Source organism: Mesoplodon mirus (assembly GCF_964341445.2).
Source record: "Mesoplodon mirus genome assembly, chromosome: X".
Classification (NCBI taxonomy): Eukaryota; Metazoa; Chordata; class Mammalia; order Artiodactyla; family Ziphiidae; genus Mesoplodon; species Mesoplodon mirus.
Window position 1 is genome coordinate 111,641,207 of NC_138981.1, and position 22,163 is coordinate 111,663,369.

General features: G+C 54.9%; 1 protein-coding gene across 9 annotated transcripts in view; it reads right to left on the bottom strand.

Moving 5' to 3' along the window:
- Positions 1–4,161: 4,161 nt before the first annotated feature.
- Positions 4,162–22,163, bottom strand: part of ELF4 (E74 like ETS transcription factor 4) — a 47,653-nt gene continuing 29,651 nt past the window's right edge. For 3 of the 9 annotated variants that reach the window (XM_082609160.1, XM_082609159.1, XM_082609158.1), the window contains exons 2-10: positions 18,409–18,683; positions 14,176–14,347; positions 13,669–13,761; positions 12,115–12,306; positions 11,189–11,272; positions 10,920–11,112; positions 9,858–10,235; positions 8,444–9,002; positions 4,162–7,826 (exon numbers count right to left, since the gene is read on the bottom strand). In XM_082609160.1, coding sequence (XP_082465286.1) covers positions 7,467–7,826; positions 8,444–9,002; positions 9,858–10,235; positions 10,920–11,112; positions 11,189–11,272; positions 12,115–12,306; positions 13,669–13,761; positions 14,176–14,347; positions 18,409–18,480 — 2,103 coding nt within the window. In that variant the 5' untranslated portion in view covers positions 18,481–18,683 and the 3' untranslated portion in view covers positions 4,162–7,466. Of the gene's footprint in view, positions 9,003–9,857; positions 10,236–10,919; positions 11,113–11,188; positions 11,273–12,114; positions 12,307–13,668; positions 13,762–14,175; positions 14,348–18,408; positions 18,684–22,163 lie in introns of all 9 variants that reach the window. The other 6 variants (XM_082609162.1, XM_082609164.1, XM_082609161.1 and 3 more) reach the window with 6 other exon arrangements.

The window sequence follows — 22,163 nt, forward strand, 5'->3', positions numbered from 1 at the left end:
GGTTTTTTTGGGGGGTTTTAATTTTTTGGTTCTGTTGGGGTTCATGGTATTGTGTGGTTTATTTTATGTTTGCCTTTACTTTTTGCATTTGGGTGTGTATTCTGGCTGCCCTTTATGTTTAATTTTAATCAACTGGCTGTGGAGTCAAAAACACTTGCATACTGAAAAACCTGTGTCAGGGCTTCTGTCTCCTGTCTTCTCTCCTCCCCGTATTGGCTCTTCCGTGGTTACAGGAGGTGGGCATCCCCATGAAGTCAGTGGGGAAAGCCCTGATCCTGCTTTGCAGTTTTGGGTCCTTATGGGCACAGCAAATGAGGACAAGGTGGAGTGGCCAGTGAGCATCTGGGTCACTGGGGCAAGATCTGGAAAGGAAAGGAAAGGCAGGGGCAAATCCTGGGGGTGGGCCAGTGGGGAGAATTGAGCACCTGCGTTGGTTTGGCACGGGGCGGTGGGGGTTGGTGGGGTCCCCCTGCGCATGTGCACGCATTCCTCGTTCCGCACAGGAGGAGCATGATCCGGGGGAGGGACCCCCTTTTAGGTGGCTGTGAGGGATGCTGCTCTGCAGGCCTCTCACTGTTGTGGCCTCTCCCGTTGCGGAGCACAGGCTCCGGACGCGCAGGCTCAGCGGCCATGGCTCATGGGCCCAGCCGCTCCGCGGCATGTGGGATCTTCCCGGACCAGGTCATGAACCCGTGTCCCCTGCATCGGCAGGCGGACTCTTAACCACTGCGCCACCAGGGAAGCCCAGATGCTGCTCTTTAACTCAAGCAAATCACCTGCCTGCCAGCTCTCTTTCCTTCCCTGGGCCACCGGTGTCAGCAGCTGACTTCATGGTCTTGTCACTGCCCTCTGTCATGCCGGTGTGCCCCCTGCCCCCGTACCCAGTGCAGTCTTTCTGTGGTTCTGTTTTCCTAAGACCCCGCTACTATGGAGGCAAGATGCCCATTCTGAATTTTACAACTTTTCTCCCTGCTTCTGAAAACCAGTGGTAGAAGCTATGATTCCTTCTGACTGCTGGCTCCAGAATGAACCCGTTATTGTTTGAGGGGAACGGGATGCCTGCAGGCCTGGGATGAGGCCCTTTTAAGCTATGTTCTTAGGACCTCTCACTGTGGCTGCAGTCTCTGGAGAGCCGTATCGGCGTACAGGCCAGGGGTCTGTGTGTCTGGCCGACGGGAGCCCAGCCAGCCCCAGGAGTGATCTGTGAGCTGCTCAGATGCAGGAGCAGCAGTAGTCCTCCCCATTGGCCTTCACTTACCCACTTTCTGATCCTGAGACCTCGGGTTCCCAAACAACACCTGAGGCCATGTGGCGAGTGCAAGGATCCAGCTAGGCCAAGGATGCTATGGGAGCTCAGAGGGATGGGCAGGGGCACAGGGTTGTTCAGAAATGATGCCTGGTTGACAAGTAGGAAAATGGGAATTAGGGGTGGTAGGGAAGAATCTTTTTTTTTTTTTCTTTTTGCGGTATGCGGGCCTCTCACTGTTGTGGCCTCTCCCGTTGCGGAGCACAGGCTCCGGATGCGCAGGCCCAGCGGCCATGGCTCACGGGCCCAGCCGCCCCGCGGCATATGGGATCCTCCCAGACCGGGGCACGAACCCGTATCCCCTGCATCGGCAGGCGGACTCTCAACCACTGCGCCACCAGGGAGGCCCGGGAAGAATCTTTGAACTAAGGAGACATCTGAGCACAGGCTTGGAGACAAAGAAGGGTAGTATGTGCAGGAAACTACAACCCACTTCAGTGTCACCGGAGCTAGAAGGTACAGGTTGGGGAGGAGGGTGCAGGAGCCCTGCCAGCCATGCCACGGAGTATATGGCTTTGACTTTTGCCTGAGGTGATGGGGAACCATGGGAACTCTTTAAACCAGGTATGACACAATATCTTTTTGTTGTTTTTCTTTTAATACATTGGTAAAAATGTGCTGGAGGTAGGACAGGCAGAGGGAGGGGAAGAGGTGATTCCTTGAGATTCAGAAGAAAGGATGAAGGGAGAGTCGTGGGGATGCTATAAGGATTTCTATTTAGGGCAGGAAGGAGATGCTGTGGGCAAAGTCTGAATGACCCCAAAGGAATAGGTGATGGTCCTTTGGGGACCCATGGACAGCCATGGGCGTTTGGGGTGTGTGGGTGTGCGCACCCCTTTATTTCTCTGGAGAAAGGGGATGAGTTAAGAGCGGGACCAAACAGCAGTTTCTTTTCTTGCTTTTGGGTTCCCTTCCCAACACCTTTTCTGAAGTCCTCTCACTGCCCTTCTGCCAGAGTGGGAAGATCAAAGCAGGAGGTACGACTGTGAATCCCGACTGTGAATCCCGTAAAGCAGGAGGTAAATCTGCATCCCTGGTCCGGACTGGGGTGAGGACGATGGCCTCTTATTAAGTGATCTAATCCTTTCAGTGCGGCCTAGGGGAAAGAGCCAGCCCACCACTTAGCCATCTAGGCTGACTTCGGGTGAGAGAGAACCTAATCTTTCGAGCCTTCATTGCCCCATCTGCCAAATGGGGCTCAATTTACTGCCGACGGAAGAGAATCATACTGAGTAAACATGGCTGTTTAGCTGAAGTTAGTTCCTCCTACATGCTGAGGTCACGAGCTTACAGTTAATGATGGTCTTACCAGAATGTTCATTTTGGGGGTGCAGGGTTGAGAGGGAGGCCCAGTTCAAGTCTCCGTACTCCGAGAAAGAACGACCAGCAATCTATTTGGGTTGGGGGGGGAATTGGGCGGTAAGCTCCTGCGCCTTCCATATTTTACCCTATGACGGGGAAGCTTGTTGGGTGCTTTACTGTGTCCCGTCCCTGCTAAGACAAGTGCGTGTGTGGTTTGCGGAGAATGAGGTCCGCCCCAAGGGCGGCCTGCTTAGCTCCCAGGGGGAGGGGCCAAGTGCTGGAGCCTTCTGGACCCCGCAACGGGGCGGGCCAGGCTCCACGTGTTCCCCGAGACCACGGGTTTCCATGGCGAGGCGGGCTGCTAAGCTGCAGCGTTGGGCAAACGGACTCGGACGCCTCCCAGGAGCCCGGGCTCACGCCGCGGGCGGTCGGGGCCCTCCGCGCACAGACGGCTGTCGCGGGTGACTCGATCACTCTCCAATTTCAAGGTTGAAAGCGGCGGTGCGTGCAAGTGTAGCTAAAGGCAGGCCGCGGTGGGGAGGTGGCCAGGCCGGGCGCCCCGCGGCTGGGGGCGGTGGCCCGGTCTCACTCCCGCCGCCCGTGCGAGAGTGGCGGCCGGCGCAGGAGGCCAGGCCCGCCGCGTGCTCACCTGCTAGTCCCGGAGGCTGGGGGTGGGGGGCGACGGGGCGGGGCCAGGGCGCGACCAGCCAATGGGGAGAGGGCATTCATTCGACCGCTGAATTCCCCCTGGAAAGGGGAAGGGGAGGGGAAGGGGAGGGGGAGGGGGCCGGGGGGAAAGTTCCAAGCTACGGAGCGATGGAAGGCCTTGGTGGGGGCCGGAGCCGCCCAGGGACAGTTTGGGGCGCAGGGTCAGGACAGAGGCAGAGGAAGATGCCGGCCGCGGCCGCCTCCGCCAAGAGCGGCACGCCCCGCCCTGGCCGCCTCTCCCTTCCCGGGCTCCGCTGGGTCACCCGCCCGCCTGCGCCGGCTCCATAGCGCCACCTGCTGGACGCAGGCCGCACGCCTAGCGTGCGAAGGCCGAGGCTCTCACAGGCTGCGACCGCCTTGGCCTCCCAGGCCTGGGAGCGGCCAGAGGGGAATGAGCTCACTCACCTCGGATCCAGCGGCTTTGGAGCCGGAGGCAACCGCCTCTTCAAAAATACATGATGGGGTCAGAAAGACTGCGATCGTGAGAATAACTTCTTGTTCCGCCTCTCCCACAGGGCCTGACACTTCTACCACTCAGTCCCACCCAGGGATGAGGAAATAGTGATGAGTCTGTCCCAGGAAGGGGGCAGCAGAAAAGGGCAGGAGTTCAGAGTCTACGGGGCACCTGGTGGCAGCAAGGCACTGCTGGAAGCAGCCTTGGTCTCCTTGTGGACCCTGCTGTCGCTGTCCTGGGGTGGCCGCAGACGTGGGCAAGGGAGGCAGCTGCCTGCAGTGCTATATGAGGGGAAAAAAGCTGTGGTAGCCCCCAAGTATGGGTTGTCCTTTTCTCGCCCCTCTTGCCTGCCTTAGTATAGGGCTGAAATCCCCATGGTTAGAAACAGGACTTATTCATTCTTTCAATAAACATTTATTGAGCACCTACTGTGTGCCAGGCACTGTGCTAGGCGCTGGGGATACATCAGTGACTAACACACAGTCCCTGTCCTTGAGGAGCTCACAGTCTATCGGAGGGGAAACATACATAAACACATAGCTAAGGAGCTACCATGTGCTAAGTGCTACAATAAGAGGTATATACAAAGTGCTGTGGGAGCTCCGAGGAGGGAGTAATGCATCAGCTGCTGGGGGTGAGGAGCAAGTCTCTTGACTCAAACCATTGCAAAGGCAGGGATGTTGTTGCCACGTGACCCTGGTTGAAATGAACCTGTCTCCTGAGGCTCTCCTCTAGCCCTCTCCCATAACTATATCAGCACAGGTTAGTTTATCAGATTAGCTAATTTAACACTTCGAGTAGGAAAGAAACTGGACAGGGAAGTTTCTTTAGGGGCAGGGGATGTTCAAAGTAGTAACAACTCTTGCATGCTAAGGCTGGGGGGTGGGGTGGGGGTACCATGAGGGCACTGAGCCAGGGAGGGCAGGCCCTGGGCAGTGGAGCACCTGGGGTGAGTGCCTGTGCAGAGGGGAGGTCGGAGGTCACCTACCTCAAACTTTGGTCCCCCATCTCTCACCAGCTCAATCAGTAACCGTCTGCTGATGCTCACTAGTTGCTTCGTAGTGTGCCCTGCTCTTTGGGTGATACAGCCCTTGCCCCTCAGAAGGTAACACACTAACTGGGGAGACTAAATAGGTTCAGGTCACTGAAGATGTAAGTAACAGTTTGTGATTATTATAGGGGAGATGTCACAGGCTGCTCACAGTCAGTTGCCAAAAGAGTGGCAAGTGCAACAAGTTTAAATGAACTCACTAAGGATAGGCTGGTCTGGGGAGGCAGCTTCCCTGAACCAAGACTTGAAGGATGGATACAACTTAATTGGTACCAGCGGGGTGGGAAGACCATTCCGGTTGAGCAGAAGCAAGTAAAGCAAAAGCACAGAGCTGGGAAACTCCAACAGAGGCACATTCAAAGGCCAGCCAATCCACCCCTTTGACTGGAGCAGTACACAGGTCAGGGAAGCAATGTTGAGCCGACTGGGGAAGTCAGGCCCTGATGGTGAAGGGCCTTGCCAGAAGGTCAAAGACTTAGGAACCTGTCTGAAGAAAGAGCTGATGCTAAGCGCAAAATACTTCTGGAACGGCTGACCTGAGCCCTCAAGTGCTCCCCCACACCTCCTCCAGGACCCCTGGACTGCCTCACGATTCAGAAAATGAAGGGTTAATGCCCAGCTGCCCAGAACAGATTGGAGGTTAAGTATTTTGAGTGTCACCCCGACCAGGAGGCATCCTGGCAGAGGAAGAACAGAGGTGGTGCCTTGGCAGATTGGAGGGGCTGAGTCGGATCACCCTGGGGGGCTGCCAATATGTCTGGGGAGGGGGTTAAGCTCTGAGTGAGTTTGAGCTAGGCTGGGAATGTGGAAGAACGGCCAGATTTGAGAGACAATGGTGAACTGCGCTGGAGTTCAGGAAATGGGGAGGGGACAGGGTCACGTGAACGCAGCCATCAGCTGGCTCTGAAATGTCAAGCTTAGAAGGTCAGGAAAATGGTGGCACCATTAACAGAAACAGGCAAGTCATGACGGCCTTTTTGTTTCGAAAGGTTTCGCGTGTGTGGAGGACTTTCAAAACTCCTTTTTTTTTTTTTTTTTTTTTTTTTTTGCGGTACGCGGGCCTCTCACTGTTGTGGCCTCTCCCGTTGCGGAGCACAGGCTCCGGACGCGCAGGCTCAGCGGCCATGGCTCACGGGCCCAGCCGCTCCGCGGCATGTGGGATCTTCCCGGACCAGGTCACGAACCCGTGTCCCCTGCATCGGCAGGCGGACTCTCAACCACTGCGCCACCAGGGAAGCCCCGAAAATCCATTTTTGATAGAGGGGCACTCTCTGAGGGACTGACAGGCATCCAGGTAGAACTATCCAGCAGACCGCTAGAAATGTGAGCCACAAGCTGAGGAGAAGAGTGAGGGCTGGAGCTTTAGATTTCAGACCCAACCCAAAGAGCCCTCCTGGAGCCAGGAGGATGGATGAGGCCCTTGGGGGCACCCACATGTAAAGTGGTACATGTGGAGCCAGCACGGGCAGAGAGAGAGAGGGTGACGGAGGACTCGGATGAGCCCAGCTAGTGCCGAAGGGGATGGGAAGTAGTGTCATGTGCCGTGAGGGCTCACAGGGGCCAAGAACTGTGAAGAAGACCTTCGTATGATGAGTTCTATGGGGTTGGGGTGAGGGGGGCAGGGCCACTCTTAACCCATGTGGCACCTTTGTGCCAAAATTACTTTTAAAGGTGACCCTTTTCAAGATGCTTTACTTTCCACCACCAGGAAATGGTCACAATAAACTGATTTTATTAGAAAAAGTCACGTTAACGCCAAGCGCTGGAGACGTGTGAGAAATACACCTGCACAACCATATATGCTTCCCTCCTGGGGGGAGAAGAGGGAGAACAAGAGGACGATAATGGGCTTGGCAGTGAGCAGAAGGAGAGAGAAGGGCAACCAGGGGAGGTAGTTAGGTCACGTGGCTGGTTTTGTGCCAGGGACATAGCAAAGGTCCTGAGGCACTGATTCACATTAACCAAATTCACCAGATAATATCACTGTTTCCAAGGCTGACATATTAGAGCTCTTAGCCTGGCTCTGAAACTTGGCGGAGGGAGAAAAGCAAATTCACAGAAGAGAGAGGGGACGGGATGGAGGCCCCAGGCCGAGGGGTTGACTTCAAGAGAAAATTGGCTGACCCCCTCTCAGAAAGAGGAAAGATGGAAGGAAGGCACGTGGAGAGACAGGAGGAACAGGGAGCTCACAGCTGCTGGCTCCCGTCTTCGTGGAGGAGGAATCAGGGTGAGGTGAGAAAGCTGGAGATCAGGGGCCGCGGCCCACTGGAGGTGGTCTGCTGCAGCCGTCGCGGGAGTGGCTGGGTGGACCGACCTGTGAGGGGAGTAGAAAGTAGGCTGAGCAGCAAGTAGGCACGAGCGGGGACGGAGGCAGGCCCAAAGCACATCGCTACTGGATTATCCGACTGTCCCCGGCCCCGCCTGCCAGCAGGGAAGCGGCAGGGGCAAAATTAATCAAGAGGGAAGCCAGGATTCGGGGTGCAGGGCAGGGCGCCGGTGAAGGCTGCTATTACAGCCCGAGCCCTTGGCACAAATATCCAGCTAATTTAGCCCCCCTCCCCACCCGGGGACGTTGTGGCTGGGTCTGCCCCTGGAGGGGCGCTTCAGCGAAGCACTCTGGGGAGCTGATGTTTCCGGCCTGCTGGCTAATGACTGGTGGGCAAAGAGGCTGAGCCCAGGAAGAAAGCGTCTTCCCCAACATACATGCCCATCGAAGGTCTCCTCCCCTGGACCTGCTCCAGCTCTGTGACATCTCTCGGATTTGGGGGCTCCAACCTGTACCCCATAGGCTCAGAGCAACCGAATCTTGGTTTGTACAAAGGGAACCGGAGAAGGCTTTCCCTTAAAACAGAAAATTCCCCGTCTCTGTGGCTGACCCACAGAGAGACACACACCCTTGAAGACCTCACAGCTACACCCCTGTCCTCACCAAAGAAATGGAGATACAGACCCACGAGTACACACAGATACATACAGAGATATTCACATACGGGGTAGTAAATACTCTGTGGAGGGGAAGAAGATGGTGAAATACAGTCAGGCAAAAAGACTCTTCTCACGAAGCCCCTACTCCAGCCCTGGCTACAAACGTCTCAGGAGGTCTGCCCTCCGTCACCAAGTCAGCCTATTACCCCGACAAGAACATATCCCCTAGTGCTCTTGAAAGCTGTGGTCTGACACCAGGGATGCTCCGACTGGGCCTGTCTTGGCCATGGTGACGCCAGGCAGGGGTGGGGCACGGGGGTGTGGTGTACTGACACCCCACTGAAATATAAGGGCAGGTGTGCTACTTCAGTCAGTCTCTCTTAGAGGAAGTCCGTACACAAATGCTTCTCAACTTTGCCTGGTGGGTCACACTTCCCCCCAAGCCCTCCGTTTATATGTCATGGGGCTCCATCTTAATGAGGGAAGTGGGGTTGAATGGGGAGAAGGGGGCTGGTGTCGGGGATCTGGTCAGCAGGCTCCCAGATGTGGTCACACTAGGCTCAGCCGTAAACAGGGACCCTGAGCCCGAGGAGAGCTCAAGTTCAGCCACCGGGGTCAGCCCAACAGTGGGGCGGCTGGGAGGAGAGAAAGTCTGGTTTCCCAGAAGGCTCGGATTGTGGGAACCCCTTGAAACTACCTGGGTTGGAAGTGGCTGAAGGTGAGCCTGATCCCTCAGGAGCTCCCTCAGGGTCTCTTCAGGAACCAGCAGCCCCTCCATGGGGGCCCCGGTCATCATGCCCTGTACATAGGAGGAGGGCCTCAGCGGCCCCTCCTTGACCCCAGGGGCTGCTGTGGCACCGGAAGTCCTGATGAAGGCCGCAATCACAGTCCCGGGGGGCTGAGAGCTGGGCCCTGCTGGGCCAGCCCCTGTGACCGAGGGTGGTGCTGGATTGGTCGGACAGTTGCCCCCAGCCAGAATTTGGGGGAGGCTACTGAGAATCAGCGGAGCCCCTGGTGCTGCCACCTGGTTCTCTTGGAAACTGGTGTTCAGGGGGAAGGAGGCCTGCAAGGTGAAGGTGTCCTTGAAGGTCGAAGCAGGCGGAACACTCTGGAGAACGAGCTGGGTTGAAGCAGTAGTACTGGCAGGAGGCCCATTGGTCAGCACTGTGGTCAGCGGGATGGTCTGCAGGGTCAAGGCCGAGCCTGACCCGACAGGAGCCACTCCTAGGTGGATGTTGCTGGGCACTGAAGAAGTACTGAGGAGAAATGGAAAACAGATTTGGTTCAGGTAGGAGGCTCAGAAGGAGGGCACAGGAGGAACGGAGCTGAAGGCGTTTTCTTTGTCGTCACTTTGGCTACCGTTTGTTGAGCACTTAGTAAAGGTCAGGGATCATTCTAACTGGCTGGCATGCAGGATTTCACTCAATCTTCCGATCAGCCCATGAGTTGAATAAGATTAACAATCTGATTTTACTGTGTGAGGAAACAGGAACAGAGAGGTTATGTAACTTGCCCTAGACCACACAGCTAGTAACAGGGACACATCAAGGCTTTCTGACTCCAGAGCTCGTGTTTGTCACCACTCCACTCTACTGCCGTCCCTCTTCAGAAGAGCATCCCTGTGGCCCACACCAGCGTAGTGACAGGTGTATACATATAAGCCAGACAAAGCCCAAAGTTTTCATGGAGAATGGGAGGCACCTTAGTGTGGACAAGAAGTAGCAAGAGCTTTCCTGGTGGGCTTGGAGGGCCTGAGGAAGGCAGGAGGTAACATTCTCTGCTGCCTCTTTTCTGGAGTGGAGGAGGCTTGGGGGGATGGGCCCAGGAGTGGAGGCTCCTGGTGGCTGCTTGGGAGCACTCTGGGGTAACAGAAACAGCCCCAGCTGGCAAGAGAAGCACCCCAGGTCAACAGCTGGCTTGGCCGTTACATTGCCGTGTGACCTCAGGCAAGCCTCTTTTCCTCTTTTAACCAACAAGTGTCCTACTGGCTTCCCAGGGATGCCACAAGGGTCCCAGGAGACCCGAGAGAGAGCGGAGCTTTGCAAGAAGCTGAAAACGCTCCCCATCATGAGGTACTGTGGGAAGACTTGGAACGACCTGGGTGCACTTACCTCACAGCTTTGGTGCGTTTGGCCTGGCTCTCTGGTGGAGAGACAAGCACTGTGGAGGTAGTGGGGATCTCCTCATCTAGAGACAGTCCCGATTCCAGACTCGCAGATGGCTGTAGACCAACGTGCTGAACCTTTGGCTTTTCCCAGGAAGTGGCGCCCTTGCCATGCGGGGCAGCTCTGGATGATACCCTGGAGCTGGCTCGCCGGGTGGTGCCGCTGGACGAGGTGGAGGGAGTGGAGGCCTGAGGGGATGTGGCTGGGGCTTCACTTGTCTCATCCTCGTCTTCAATCACCACCAGGTCCTTGGGCATCTCCTTAAACTGGTACACCAGCCTCTGCCCTTCCACTTTGGCAAGGATGCCTCTTTGGTAGTAATATCTGTGGGACATGGGGCAGAAAGTGGGGGGTGAGCCAGGGACACACCACCCTCCCGGGCAGGGCGCGCACGAGGTGGAGGCTGGTCGGGGAGCCAGACGTGAGCCCAAGGGCAAGGGAAGGGGTAGGACCAACTCTCGGACTTGGAAGGCTTTTATGAAATTTCTGAGATCTCCCCCCTGATGACTCAAAGGGTCCACAAGAAGGGATTTCAAATGCTGAACCCCATCCTGCTTTGGAGCAGAGGACGGGGGTGAGTGAAGGATGGGACGGGTGGACAATGGGGGTTCAGCAGTCCCCCAACCTGAGAGACCGACCATGGGTAAGTCAGGCCCATCTTCCTGGGCCCCTAGCTCGCAGAATATGAAGGAAGCCCTTCTTGGGGATGGGGGGCCCTAAAGTTCTCTTTCTACTCTAAAAAGAAAAAAAGGCTAGGACAGAAATGCAAGAGGAAGGGGACCGTCCCTCCCAGGCGGGACCTGGGAAATGGGCTGGGGGGCAAGCAAACGGGAGAGTCACAGGAATTCCCTCCTCGGAAGAGCGTCCCGGTGACCCAGGCCACAGGAGCGAGGCACTTACGCATCACCCAGAGCCCAGTCTTTTCAGGGAAAATTGGAGGCCCCTCAGCGACGGGACTCCTTGGACAGAAGGAAGAGCTTGGTGACTCCTCAAGGCAGGGGCTCCTACCTTAGTGCCCGTCCCATCGTCTCGTAGTTCATGTCAGGCTTGTTCTTCTGCTTCCCCCACAGCTTGGACACCGCTTTGGAATCTACCAGCTTGAAGATGCCTTTCTCTCGCTGGGTCCACTTGATGTACTTGGGGCAGGTGTTCCGGTCTTGCAGAAGTGCGAGGAGGAACTCCCACAGGTAGATGGTGCTGCCTGCAGAGTGGCAGGCGGTAAGGGCGCGCCCAGGCCCCCCGGCTCCCTACCCGCCTCACCTGCCTCCCCACCGTACCTTTGCCATCCTTGGATTTCTTCCGAATAGGGATGCTGGGGTCAGTGACGGGTGAGGTACTGCGGTTGCCCTTGGTCTTCCGGACTGTGGGGGGATGGTGGGAGCAGGGTGAGCGCTGATGGGCAGCTCCCGAGAGGGAGGGCCCAAGCGCTCACCAAGTTAGGGTGATGAGGCAGACAAGGAAGAGGCAGGTCGGGAGGCCCGGGGTCACTCTCCACAGGCACAGACTTCAGGTGCCCGCACCTGCCCAATGGCCAGCCCTCATTTTCAGGCCCCAAAGGTAGAGCAGGATGCTGCTCCTGTGTGGGGTGGCGGAGTGCTTACCGATGAGCCACCTTTAGAAGATCAGAATCTGCCTCGCCTAATTTTTGAAACAAAAAGGCAGCCTAAAGGCGTGACTGTGGTGCGGATAAGTGTGGCACCAGGGTTTGGTTGCCGCACGGACACGGCAGTATCGACCAGGCATCGCCTGAGTAAATCAATAACACTGGGGCTTGGGAAAGCCCAAAGTCCTCTCCCATACATGGTCTCGGCTCCGTAAGCTCCGAGAGGGAAGATAAGAGCACGGGTTGAGGCAGAGGCCCCCGGAGGGCCAGGGACTGGCCAGGGGGCCAAGCCTGGTGTCTGAACACTCAGTACAGGATTCAACCCATGGGGATCATTGGGTTTTTAAGAGTTTACATATCTGCTGGGCAGATGGGGGTGGCCTGGGAAATGTCAGGCTTTGGGCAGGCTACCTGATGAGGCCCGTCTTTCCAGAAGGGAGGACTTTCTGTCCATCCCGCCACACCGGAGAGCTGCTCTCTTAATGTGTCTGTGAACCTCACCCCGACACCCACCCCTACTTATGGTCTCCCTGAGCCCCTCCTACTGCCCACCCCCATGAAGGAACACTGTCCCCCTCCCCCCCGCCTTCTCTCTCTTACGTCTCTTCTTCGATTTTCCAGTCTTCTTGGCACTTTCCTCTCTGGGGACCTTCTCCTCCAGACAGCGCTCCTCCTGGCCACCAGGGTCACCAGCCCTGTTCAGGGCGTCGGGCTCAGAGACAGGAAACAGGTAGCTGGGCAGAGTGACGGCTGGAGCAGGGTCCGGGTCTGGAAGCATTTCGGAGGTGCTGACTACAAGAAGAAAGGCCTGAGGTGGGTGGGGCCCAGGGCATGGTCTCCCAGTGCTCAAGAGAACAGTGGGCTCCTGGCGGGGCGGGGCGAGGCGCCATTCCCCATGGCCCCAGACACAGGATACACCTGAAAATGCCTCCCGTGTCTCACAACACTAGGAGAGGAAACATCTGCAGAGCTGTGGGCACGAGCTGGCCCCAATCACGGCGGCCACGTTTATAGCCCACTGCTGGTGGTGGGGAGGTTCCAGGTGACACCCAAGGAAAAGGGCCACCTTGATTTAGTCATCTACTCATTTCACAACCGGAAGGGGCCTTAGACATCATTTAGCCCAATTCCTCTGCTTTTCTGGTGAGGAAACTGAGACCCAGAGATGGCAGAGCATGTGCCCAAGGTCACACAGCAAGCTGGTCACACATGCCTGGTACATGCAGGCACTCAGAAAATATTTGTTGAATCCTGAATGAATATTAGTGACAGAGTCGGGATTAGGAATGCTAGGATTCAGAATTTGCAGCTTCAGGGCTTTCTTTCCCCCACTGTATCCCAGCACCTCCTTGAGAAGGGGCAGTTGGGGCCAGGAATCCTGTGGAGTCACCGCAAATGCATGGGGGTTGCTGAGGGAGAAGCCTGCCTCGGGGGCCATCGGAGGAGGTAGGGGCCAACCTCCCAGAACAGTGAAGGGATGAGGAGGCCACACCCTGCACAGTCTTCCTGGGAGTTCAGCAAGACAGCAGAGGGGCCTGAAGTTACCCTGGCCAATAGTATTCAGCCTTAAAAAGGAAGGAAATGCTGACACATGCTATACATGGACGGACCTTGAGGACGTTACGTAAGTGAAATAAGCCAGTCCCTCCAAAACAAGTACTGTAAGCTTCTACTTATCTGAGGTCCCTAGAGGAGTCGAATTCATTGACACAGAAAGTAGAATGGTGGTGGCCAGGGGCTGAGGGGAAGGGGAAATGGGGAGTTAGTGTTTCATGGGGACAGACTTTCAGTTTTACAAGATGGCAAGAGGTCTGGAGAGGACGGTGGTGGCTGCATAACAGAACAAATGTACTTAATGCCACGGACCTGCACACTGAAAAATGGTTCAGGTGGTCCATTTTATGTTATGTGTATTTTACCATAATTGAAAAACTAGAAAAAAAAAAAAAAACCAAACAGTCACCCTGGCCATCTTTGCTTGTCTCCAGTGCCATCCTGCCCTTCCCATTCCAGTCAGAACCAAAGAGCACGTGCACGTGTATATGGGTGGGTGTGGGTGCGCACACATGTCCCTGAGAATCTAATACATGGATGTGATATTTTTAAATGGAATTTTGTGTTGCTTCAACTTAAGGCGCCAGGGTTCAAACTTACAGATCTGCTTCTCATCCAGGATGTCATTGGGAGACTCGACGTTGAGCAAGACTTCAGTGGTTGACATGGTTTGCGAGGTTGCTTCATTGTCATCTGGTGCCGGGTTCCATGATGTGGGGGAGAAGAAAAGTTCCCTCAGGGCATAGGGCAGTGGATGCAGCTACAACCAGGGCCAGCTCAGAGAACGGAGCTAAGGAGCCCAGGGGCAGCCGGGAGGGGACCAGCACGCCTCCCACCCTGATTCTCCACCTTTCTCTACACCCAGCCCAGCTGGTCTCCCCTCACTGCCCCGCTCCATCTCAGGAGATCATGAATCCATTTAGGTGGTTTCCTTCTCTCTGAAGTGGTACTACCTCCTGCTTATCCGACTCACCCCATCTAATTTCCAACTGTTGGGGGCCTTGACCTTGGCTGTGTGGGGTCACTAGAAGCCATTGTGGACTACTGTTCCCTGAAGACAGAACCCCTTTCTCCTCCACACCTTCTCTGCCCAGGAAGGAAACAGACCTGCCAGCAAAAAACTACCCTCCAGGATCTGATCCTGAGTCATGCACAAGGTCCCGTCTGTTATGATGCCATTGTGAACGTCGTCCAGCTCCAGGCCTGAGTACAGATGCAGTAATTCGGGGTAGGGGACCTGCTCCACGATCACAGCTGGGAACACTGAGGGGTCTTCCAGCTACGGAGAAGAGAGGGATCTGGTTCAGGGCTCACCCGCCTCTTCCAGGAAGCCCTCCGTACCAGAATCTGACCTTTCTTGCAATTCCTAATTCTTGGATCCCTCAGGGGCTGTCCTTTGTAGGGCATGACATTGCTCTGGGTCCAACCTCACTAGGTGATGCTTTGAGTGGGTTCTTTTTTTTTTTTTTTGTGCGGTACGCGGGCCTCTCACTGTTGTGGCCTCCCCCGTTGTGGAGCACAGGCTCCGGACGCGCAGGCTCGGCGGCCATGGCTCATGGGCCCAGCTGCTCCGCGTGCATGTGGGATCTTCCCGGACTGGGGCACGAACCTGTGTCCCCTGCATCGGCAGGCAGACTCTCAACCACTGCGCCACCAGGGAAGCCCATGAGTGGGCTCTTAATGAATAGAGATGGGTTAGCTCTGTACCAGCTGCACTCAACCAAGGGCAGACAGTTCTAACTGGTCATAGTTATGGGTTCATCGGTGAACAGGGTTAGTGCTCAGTCTATGAAAAGGATAAGGCTCATTCTGAAGCCAGTGGGAAAGGATTCGTCAACGGCAAGGGCGAGGGACTCAGCCTACGCTCAGGGTTGGGTACCAGGGTTAGGGGCTCAGACTGTGAACATCTTAGGGCTCAGTCCGTGGTGATGAGAGTAGGAATGAAGACAGAAGAACAGAGGCATTATAGAGGTAGGAAGGTAAGGGCCTCGTCCCTGCCTGGATGGGGGAGAGGGTTCTGACTTCCAGCTTGATTCAGTGGGTGCATGGGGATACTGTTCTTGTTAAGGGGGAACCCAGAAGGACGAGGAGCAGGGTTTTGGAGAAAGATAAGGGAGAAAGTGTCTGAATATGGTGAGTTGGAGGTACCACTGAGATACTTAAAATGGAGATACCTCAGGGAGTCAAAAATACATATCCAAGAGCTCATCCCTGGGACTGGATAAAATTATTGGGATGAGAATTTGACCCCCAGAGGACATAGTGGTTCTAAAATCAAACAAAGCTAAATTTTAAAAATGAGTGCGATCACAACTGTTTTTTAAAAATGATGAATAGAAGGAAATATACCAGGATGTTCATAATAATTATATTTTGGTTGTGGGATTTTGGGTGATTTTTTTTCTTTTCTACTTGTCTGTATTTTCCAATTTTTCTTTCATGAGTCTGTTAATTCTTTCTTCATGAAAAAAAAGAATGAGAATGCTCAGTTCTGCCTAATGTTCCTGAAGGATCCAGAAGAATAAAATCGATGAAACTGGCTTTGGGTTTGGCCGCTGGGCAGTTACCTGGCTAGAGCAGTTTCAGGGGAGTGCTGGGGTCCCAAAACACATTACAACAGATCTCAGAGACGATGGACAGAGGGAGGTAGGCAGGTGGGCGTAGTGATTAAGGCCACAGAGTCTAGAGCTACCGGTCCAGTACGATAGCCACTAGCCACCGGTGACTGTGTAAATTTTTTCAAGATTAAAATTTCAGTTCTTCAGTTGCACCAGCTATAGTTCAAGTGCTCCATAGCCACATGGCCCCACATTGGACAGCGCAAATCTAGAGCATTTCTAGCATCTCAGAAAATTCTATTGGACTGTGCTGATCTAGAGCCAGACTACCTGGGTTTGAAACCAAACTCTGCTATTTACGAGCAGTGTGATCTTGGGCAAGTTACCTAACCTTTCTGTGCATCGGTTTCCTCCTTTATGAAACTGGGGAGATCATATTATTGACCCCATAGGGTTTTTTAAACAGATCAACGTAGATAAAGCACTTAGAACAGGATCTGGCATAGAGTAGGTTCTCATTAGGTGCTTTAGGCGTCAGGGGCTTCTAGGAGACTAGTAACGTTTTATTTCTTGACCTGGGTGGTGAGTTAATGCGTGTTCACTTTATAGTTATTCTTTAAATATATATATATATATATATATATATATAATTTATGCACTCTTTTGTATTCATTTTTAAATTGAAGTATAGTTAGTTTACAATGCTGTGTTAGTTTCAAGTGTACAGCAAAGTGATGCAGTTATACATACACACACACACATACACACATATATATGTTCTTTTTCAGATTCTTTTCCATTATACGTTACCTCTTTTGTATTCACAGTATATTTTGCAACAAAAATTGTTTCCTAAAAAGAGTGAGAGAAGGGAGGTGAAAAAGTAAACCCAGAGGGTGGAGGCTACACTGGGGAGAAGAACAGAGCTAAGAAGGTGGTATGTTGGAGGAGGCGGGCAGAAGGGAGGAAAGGGTTTCTTTTAGAGTTGGGGAGACATGAAAATGTTCTAGGTTGAGGAGAAAGGTGTGGGAGGTCTGAAAGGTACAAGGGAGAGAGGAGGTGATGGGTGGTGTGAGGTCTTGAAGGCGGCAGGAGAGAAGAGATTAAGCACTGGGGTAGGTGTTACCCAGGACGGCGGAAAGGAAATAGGAACAGGTGATGTTATTGCTAAGAGGGGGAAGGGAGGGAAAGTGAGGGCGTCCTCGGGTTTGAGCTTCTCTGTGAATTGGAGGAGAGGCTGTCTGCTGAGGGTGGAGGGGCAGGCGTGGGGTCGGGAGGGAAGAACAGCTTCGGTGAAGAGCAGCCTTTCTGAAGAACAGAAATAATTGCTGAGTGGACTGGAAACAAGTTAAAAAGTGACTAGCGGAGTTGAGAACCCAGGTAAAGTTAGATTTTTCTTCCCTTCGTCCAGGAGGCTAGGCACGCCAGAGATGCCGGATAAAACTGAGCAACTTTAGGTTAAGACCTAGCTGGACAGAAAGTACCATGTACTCCAAGCCCACTAGGGGGCAGCCTTTGGTAGGTCACTAGAGATTGGACAAAGTTTCCCATCCTCACACGGATCTGGGATAGACAGCATCAGAATTAGGCTGGGGTGCCCTTGGAGATAATCCAGCTGGACCTCCTCTTGGTGAAGATGGGGAGATGGCAGCCAGATAGGGTCGGGGACAGGACTTGCCCAGGTGACACTGTGGCCACACTGGGATCAGAACCCAGGGCTTTGGACTTCTAATCTTCCATTCCTTCTACCGGACCTGGCTGCCTCTTCTTCTCCAGTGTGTGGAAGGAGGGTACTGGAGGGTAGGGATGAGTGTGCCAGGACACCATCCAACGGGTACATATAAGTACCCTAGTGCCAGGCAAGGTATGGAGCAGTGGGGGCCTGAGTGCCAGAATTCTGTTCTATTTTCCAATTTCCTCCCACTAGAGGAACCTATCTCCAGTTTATCCTGAATCCTTAGATCGAGGCTGAAAAGACGGTTATGGAAGGGCTCATCCACCGGGCTAGAGACATGAGTCTGAAGGTGCCGGGGGTTGGACTGTACCCTGCGGTGCCAGCTGGCAGTTCTCAGTCCTGCTATGTGGTTGTCCCAGCACCTTTCTCACTGTGACACTGGAGGTGAAGCAAAGTGGCCAAAAATGCACACGGAGGTCAGTGTACACTTGTGCATTCAGCCCCTGTTGCTGAGTGACAGCTCAGCTAGTGTACTTAGCAGCTGCTTGGCTGGCTTGGGAAGTATACGTGCCCTGTAATTGCACGTGGGCAAAACCAGCTCACTAAATGACCACCTGATGACTACTGCCTGGCCGCATGGGACTCGTTGGTGCACAGTCTGGCTGGCAAGCAGCCCCTATGTCCTGAACCTAGTAGGTGCTTGATCAATATTTGCTGACTGGGACTTCCCTGGTGGTCCAGTTGTAAAGAATCTGCCTTCCAATGCAGGGGATGCGGGTTCGATCCCTGGTCAGGGAACTAAGATCCCACATGCTGCGGGGCAACTAAGACCACGTGCCACAACTACTGAGCCCACATGCCTCATCTAGAGAGAGAAGTCCAAGCGCTGCAACGAAGAACCCGCGCACCACAACAAAAGAATATCCCGTGCGCCACAACCAAGACCCGACGCAGCCAAAAATAAACATACATAAATGAATAAATAAAATATACATTAAAACAACAACAACAACATTTGCTTTCTGGCTCACTGGCTGTCTGCCTGCCTCTCTGTGTCTATCTGATCGTCTGCACTGGCTGACCAGGCTCTGTTCTCTGGGGCCATACCTGGTGGATGTCATCCATTCCGTTGCTTGCAAACTCAAAGATCAGGTCACTGGGCTGCAGAGTAATAGCCATGCTGTCTTCTCAGAGAGCCGACTGCGGGATCCGCAGGGCCCTCTGGAGGCGTGGGGTTGCCTAAATGAAGAGATGCTGTACCTTGGAGCCTAGAGCCTACACCACGAGCCACGGTAAAATAGGGGTTGTAGAGAGCTGGAGTAGGTGGTGGCCTAAGCCAGGTTCAAGGCTGCATGCTGGGCTGGGCCAAATGCAGGAGCGACCTACAGAGAAGGGAGAGATGGGGGCAGTGAGTAAGTCACCTTCCTTGAGCTCTGTTCCTAGGACAGACTGCCAGAAGAGGGATAGCCAAAAGTGGAGGACGGTGGGAGCAGAAGGGGGAGGGAAAAGAAAAGGAGGCAGGTAAGGAAAGAAGGAAGAAGAGAAAGTTAATTGAGTCTCCTTGAGAGGGAAGAGGCTGAGCCTCGATGCCAGTCTGGGTCACCAGCATCTGCACCTGAGCTGGCCTCCCTCCTTTCCCACGCCCTCTGGAGAAGGTGAGACATAGCGAGAATTTCGGCTGTCTCCACTCTGAAGATTAATCCCCAGGGTGCGGCCACAGGGGAAGCCAGGGGCAGGCCATCTGGCCTCATGGATGGAGCATGTAGAATCCCTACAGTACCCTTGGCTGGGGAAAGAATCTGTGTGCGAGACTTGGGGTGGGGACATTTGGGTGCACAGGATGGTCTTCTAGGCTCTGCCTGGCTCAGTTTGCCTTGGGAGTAGGGGCCACTTAGTTCTGAAGGGCAGAGTCCACAGTGGAAGTAATGTCTCACTGTAGGGGTTGCGTTGTCAGGGCCAGTGACAGCCTGACCCTGCTTGAGGGGATGGGACTCTCAGACTCAGCCACGCCTCCAGAGAGCCTGGAGACAGAGGGACAGGTGGGCTGCATGTCCTGCGCTCTCGTCACCACCCAGCCACCGCCGCCACCCGCCAGAGACGATGGCCTCTGTGCCATATGTGGCTTGTGCTCTTGGTTTAGCTTTGCTTTCAGTTTCAAGACTGAACTGTCACCCTGGGAACCGGCGAGGAGAGCCGCAGCTGGGGGAAGGGCGCAGGGAACCTTCCCCATCGTCCAGGGCCAGCTCGGGGGCCCCCCTCTTCTAGGAGATCTGTCTGCTGCAGTCCACACGTCTGCCCTCTGTGGCACTCACAGTCTGTGCCTCAGGTGCTCACGTGGCACCCGGGCCTCTGATTGTTTCCTGTGCTCCCTGCCCTTCTCGAGTCGTCGGCGCAGCACCCAGGCCTGCCTCCCAGAGCCCTGGCTCCCCTCCCACGCCCCTCCCTCCACCGCGGTCAGCATCTCCGGCCCGAACACTCAGGTAGCACAGCACGGCTTTGGCCCCGAGGGTTCTGCTCTGCGTGGTACCCGCGTGTGTGTAGGTGTGGCAGGTCTACCTACGAACAGCCTGGTTCAACCATAAGCGTCTGAAGAACTGGCTCCACGCACCATAGGAGGAGAGACACACTTGACCCCCAGCTCCTCGACACTCCTTTAGCTGTGTCAGGATGGCAAAACCTTCTCCTGGCCCGTAAAGAAAGGAGGAACTTCAGAGAGGGACAAAGGGGAGGAAAGGGAGGGGGATCACGGGTGACCTCCCTGATGACCGCTCTCCCCCACAGGAGACACCCAGGCCTCTCCCACTTCCTTTCCGTTAGCCCACAGGGCTGGCTCCACCCTCCCCCCCACACCTTTCCACCCACCCCCAAGCAAAAACTTTGAGAAGTCGCTCAAGTCAGCGTGGCAGGTCTTAGTTTCCCTTTGGGTGAATGAGAGGCTGAGCCCCACTAGCACGGCTTTCCACCACCACCACCCCGCCCCCCCCACCTGCACGTGACCCGGGAGCCTGTGGCCTCCTGGAGAAGCCTCCCAGGGCCATTTATGCTTGGAAGGTCTGTCTCCCCCAGTCAAAGTGCCCCAAGGTCTGCATTCCGCAGCTCCCACCCTCCCACAGGCCGGCCGTCTGCCCCCAGGAAGCATTCTCATACTAATCAAATGAAAGGCGATCACTTTCACCTAATCCCACTTTGTCTAAACATGAAACTCCTGTGCCTGCCCCTCTCTCCTCCGAGGTCATTCCGCCATGGCCTTTCCCTCCAGGTTTGCTCATCAGTTTGGCTTCTCTTCACAGTTCTGTGCACCTCCCTTACCTCCCCCATTAGAACATGGCTTCACTGAGGGCATGGATGAAACTTTAGCACCTTGCACGGTGCTGGGCATGTAGCAGGCGCTCAACGTATATTTGTGGAACGAACACATGAATGAATGGTACTGGTCAGCTAGTGCCAGTGAGGTGTGTTTTCTGGGCAATAAGTATACCCATGCGTACACTGGGTGTGGGGTGGCTGTCGTGTGCTCTAGCTTACTGGAGAGAGAGAAACGTGTGCACTGTGTATGTGTTACATCTGTGTGTTTCTGCACTGTAATTTACAATGAGGGGAGCTCGGGAGGGGGTTTGCTGTGGGTGTGCAAACACACTGTAGATATACATATGTGCAGGGTGTGGGTATATGTGCGTGAGAGCCTCTGTGTGTCAAAGGGCTCTGGTCCTGTCTGGGCCAGCACAGCCACAAGCTCAGTCGTCGGTTCCTCCTCCGCCAGGCCTGCCTTTGTGAGAATGACAAGCCCGAGCTAATACTGGCTGCACACCAAGCTGATGCCGGCTGGCAGAAGCTGGCTGTGGTGAAGTGGGCCGGGGCGGGGCCCAGGGTTCTGCTGGCGAGAGGGCCGCCACGGCCACCCAGCCCCACACATGGAAAACTCAAAGTCCTCTTGCTTCCCAGGAAAAGAATGCCAGTAGCAGAATGTGTATGTGGCCCACGGGTCCTTGGGGTGAGCCCCCGGGCCAGGCCCGCTCTCCTAGGGGGGTGGTGGGCGAGGGAAGGCAGCTCCGCACTGGATTGGATGGAACCCTTGGCCATCAAGGCAAAAAGGAGAGGTTTGAAATACAGGATAGAGACGAATCCAATTGCCTTCTTTAGGTATCAGCGTGTCTAAATATCCAAATTCAGGACTTGGTTAGTGCAGGTCCTGATGGCCCAGAATTGTGACTATTGTGAGGCTGCATCCAGCACCCAAGGCTGATCCTGGTTTCTTGTTCTGCCCGAGCTTGAGCCTGAAGTTAAGGTGAAGAGGTGTGCGGGGTGGGGGTGGGGAGCTAAGAAAAGTCTCCCCTCACCCCCATGGAACCTTCCAGTCCAGGTTTCACCCTTCCCCCTTCAGATGTTTGAGGATTTGAAAGTGAGAGGTGGGGACAGGCTCATTTGCATGTTCACTCACTCTCCCCCGAGTCCCTCAAAATAACCTCCCTCTCCCAGGAACCTGAAACCAAAGAAGCCACCAGCACAAGAAGGCCCGCCCTGCTGGAGGCCGGGGAGGCCCGCACAGGGGCTCCCCTCCCTGGCGTCCTTACAGACGCCCTGGGACACACACTCCCTGGCCTAGAGCCCTGGACACCGCCTCATGGGTGAGTGGGGGGCTAGGAAGGTCCACAAGGACACTTGGCTCAAGGAATCGGGCACCTGGTTACCCTTAGTAACCGGTGCTGAGTTCCTCCCACCCCGCCCCATCATTGCAAAGCTCACAGCTGGCTCCAGTCAAAGTCCACTCCCAGGGTGGCAAGAGCTCCACTCCCTTTGAGGCCACTGCAGTATCCCTGGCTCCCAGGGCCTGTCCTACTTGGGCTGAAAGCAAAGCCTTTGTG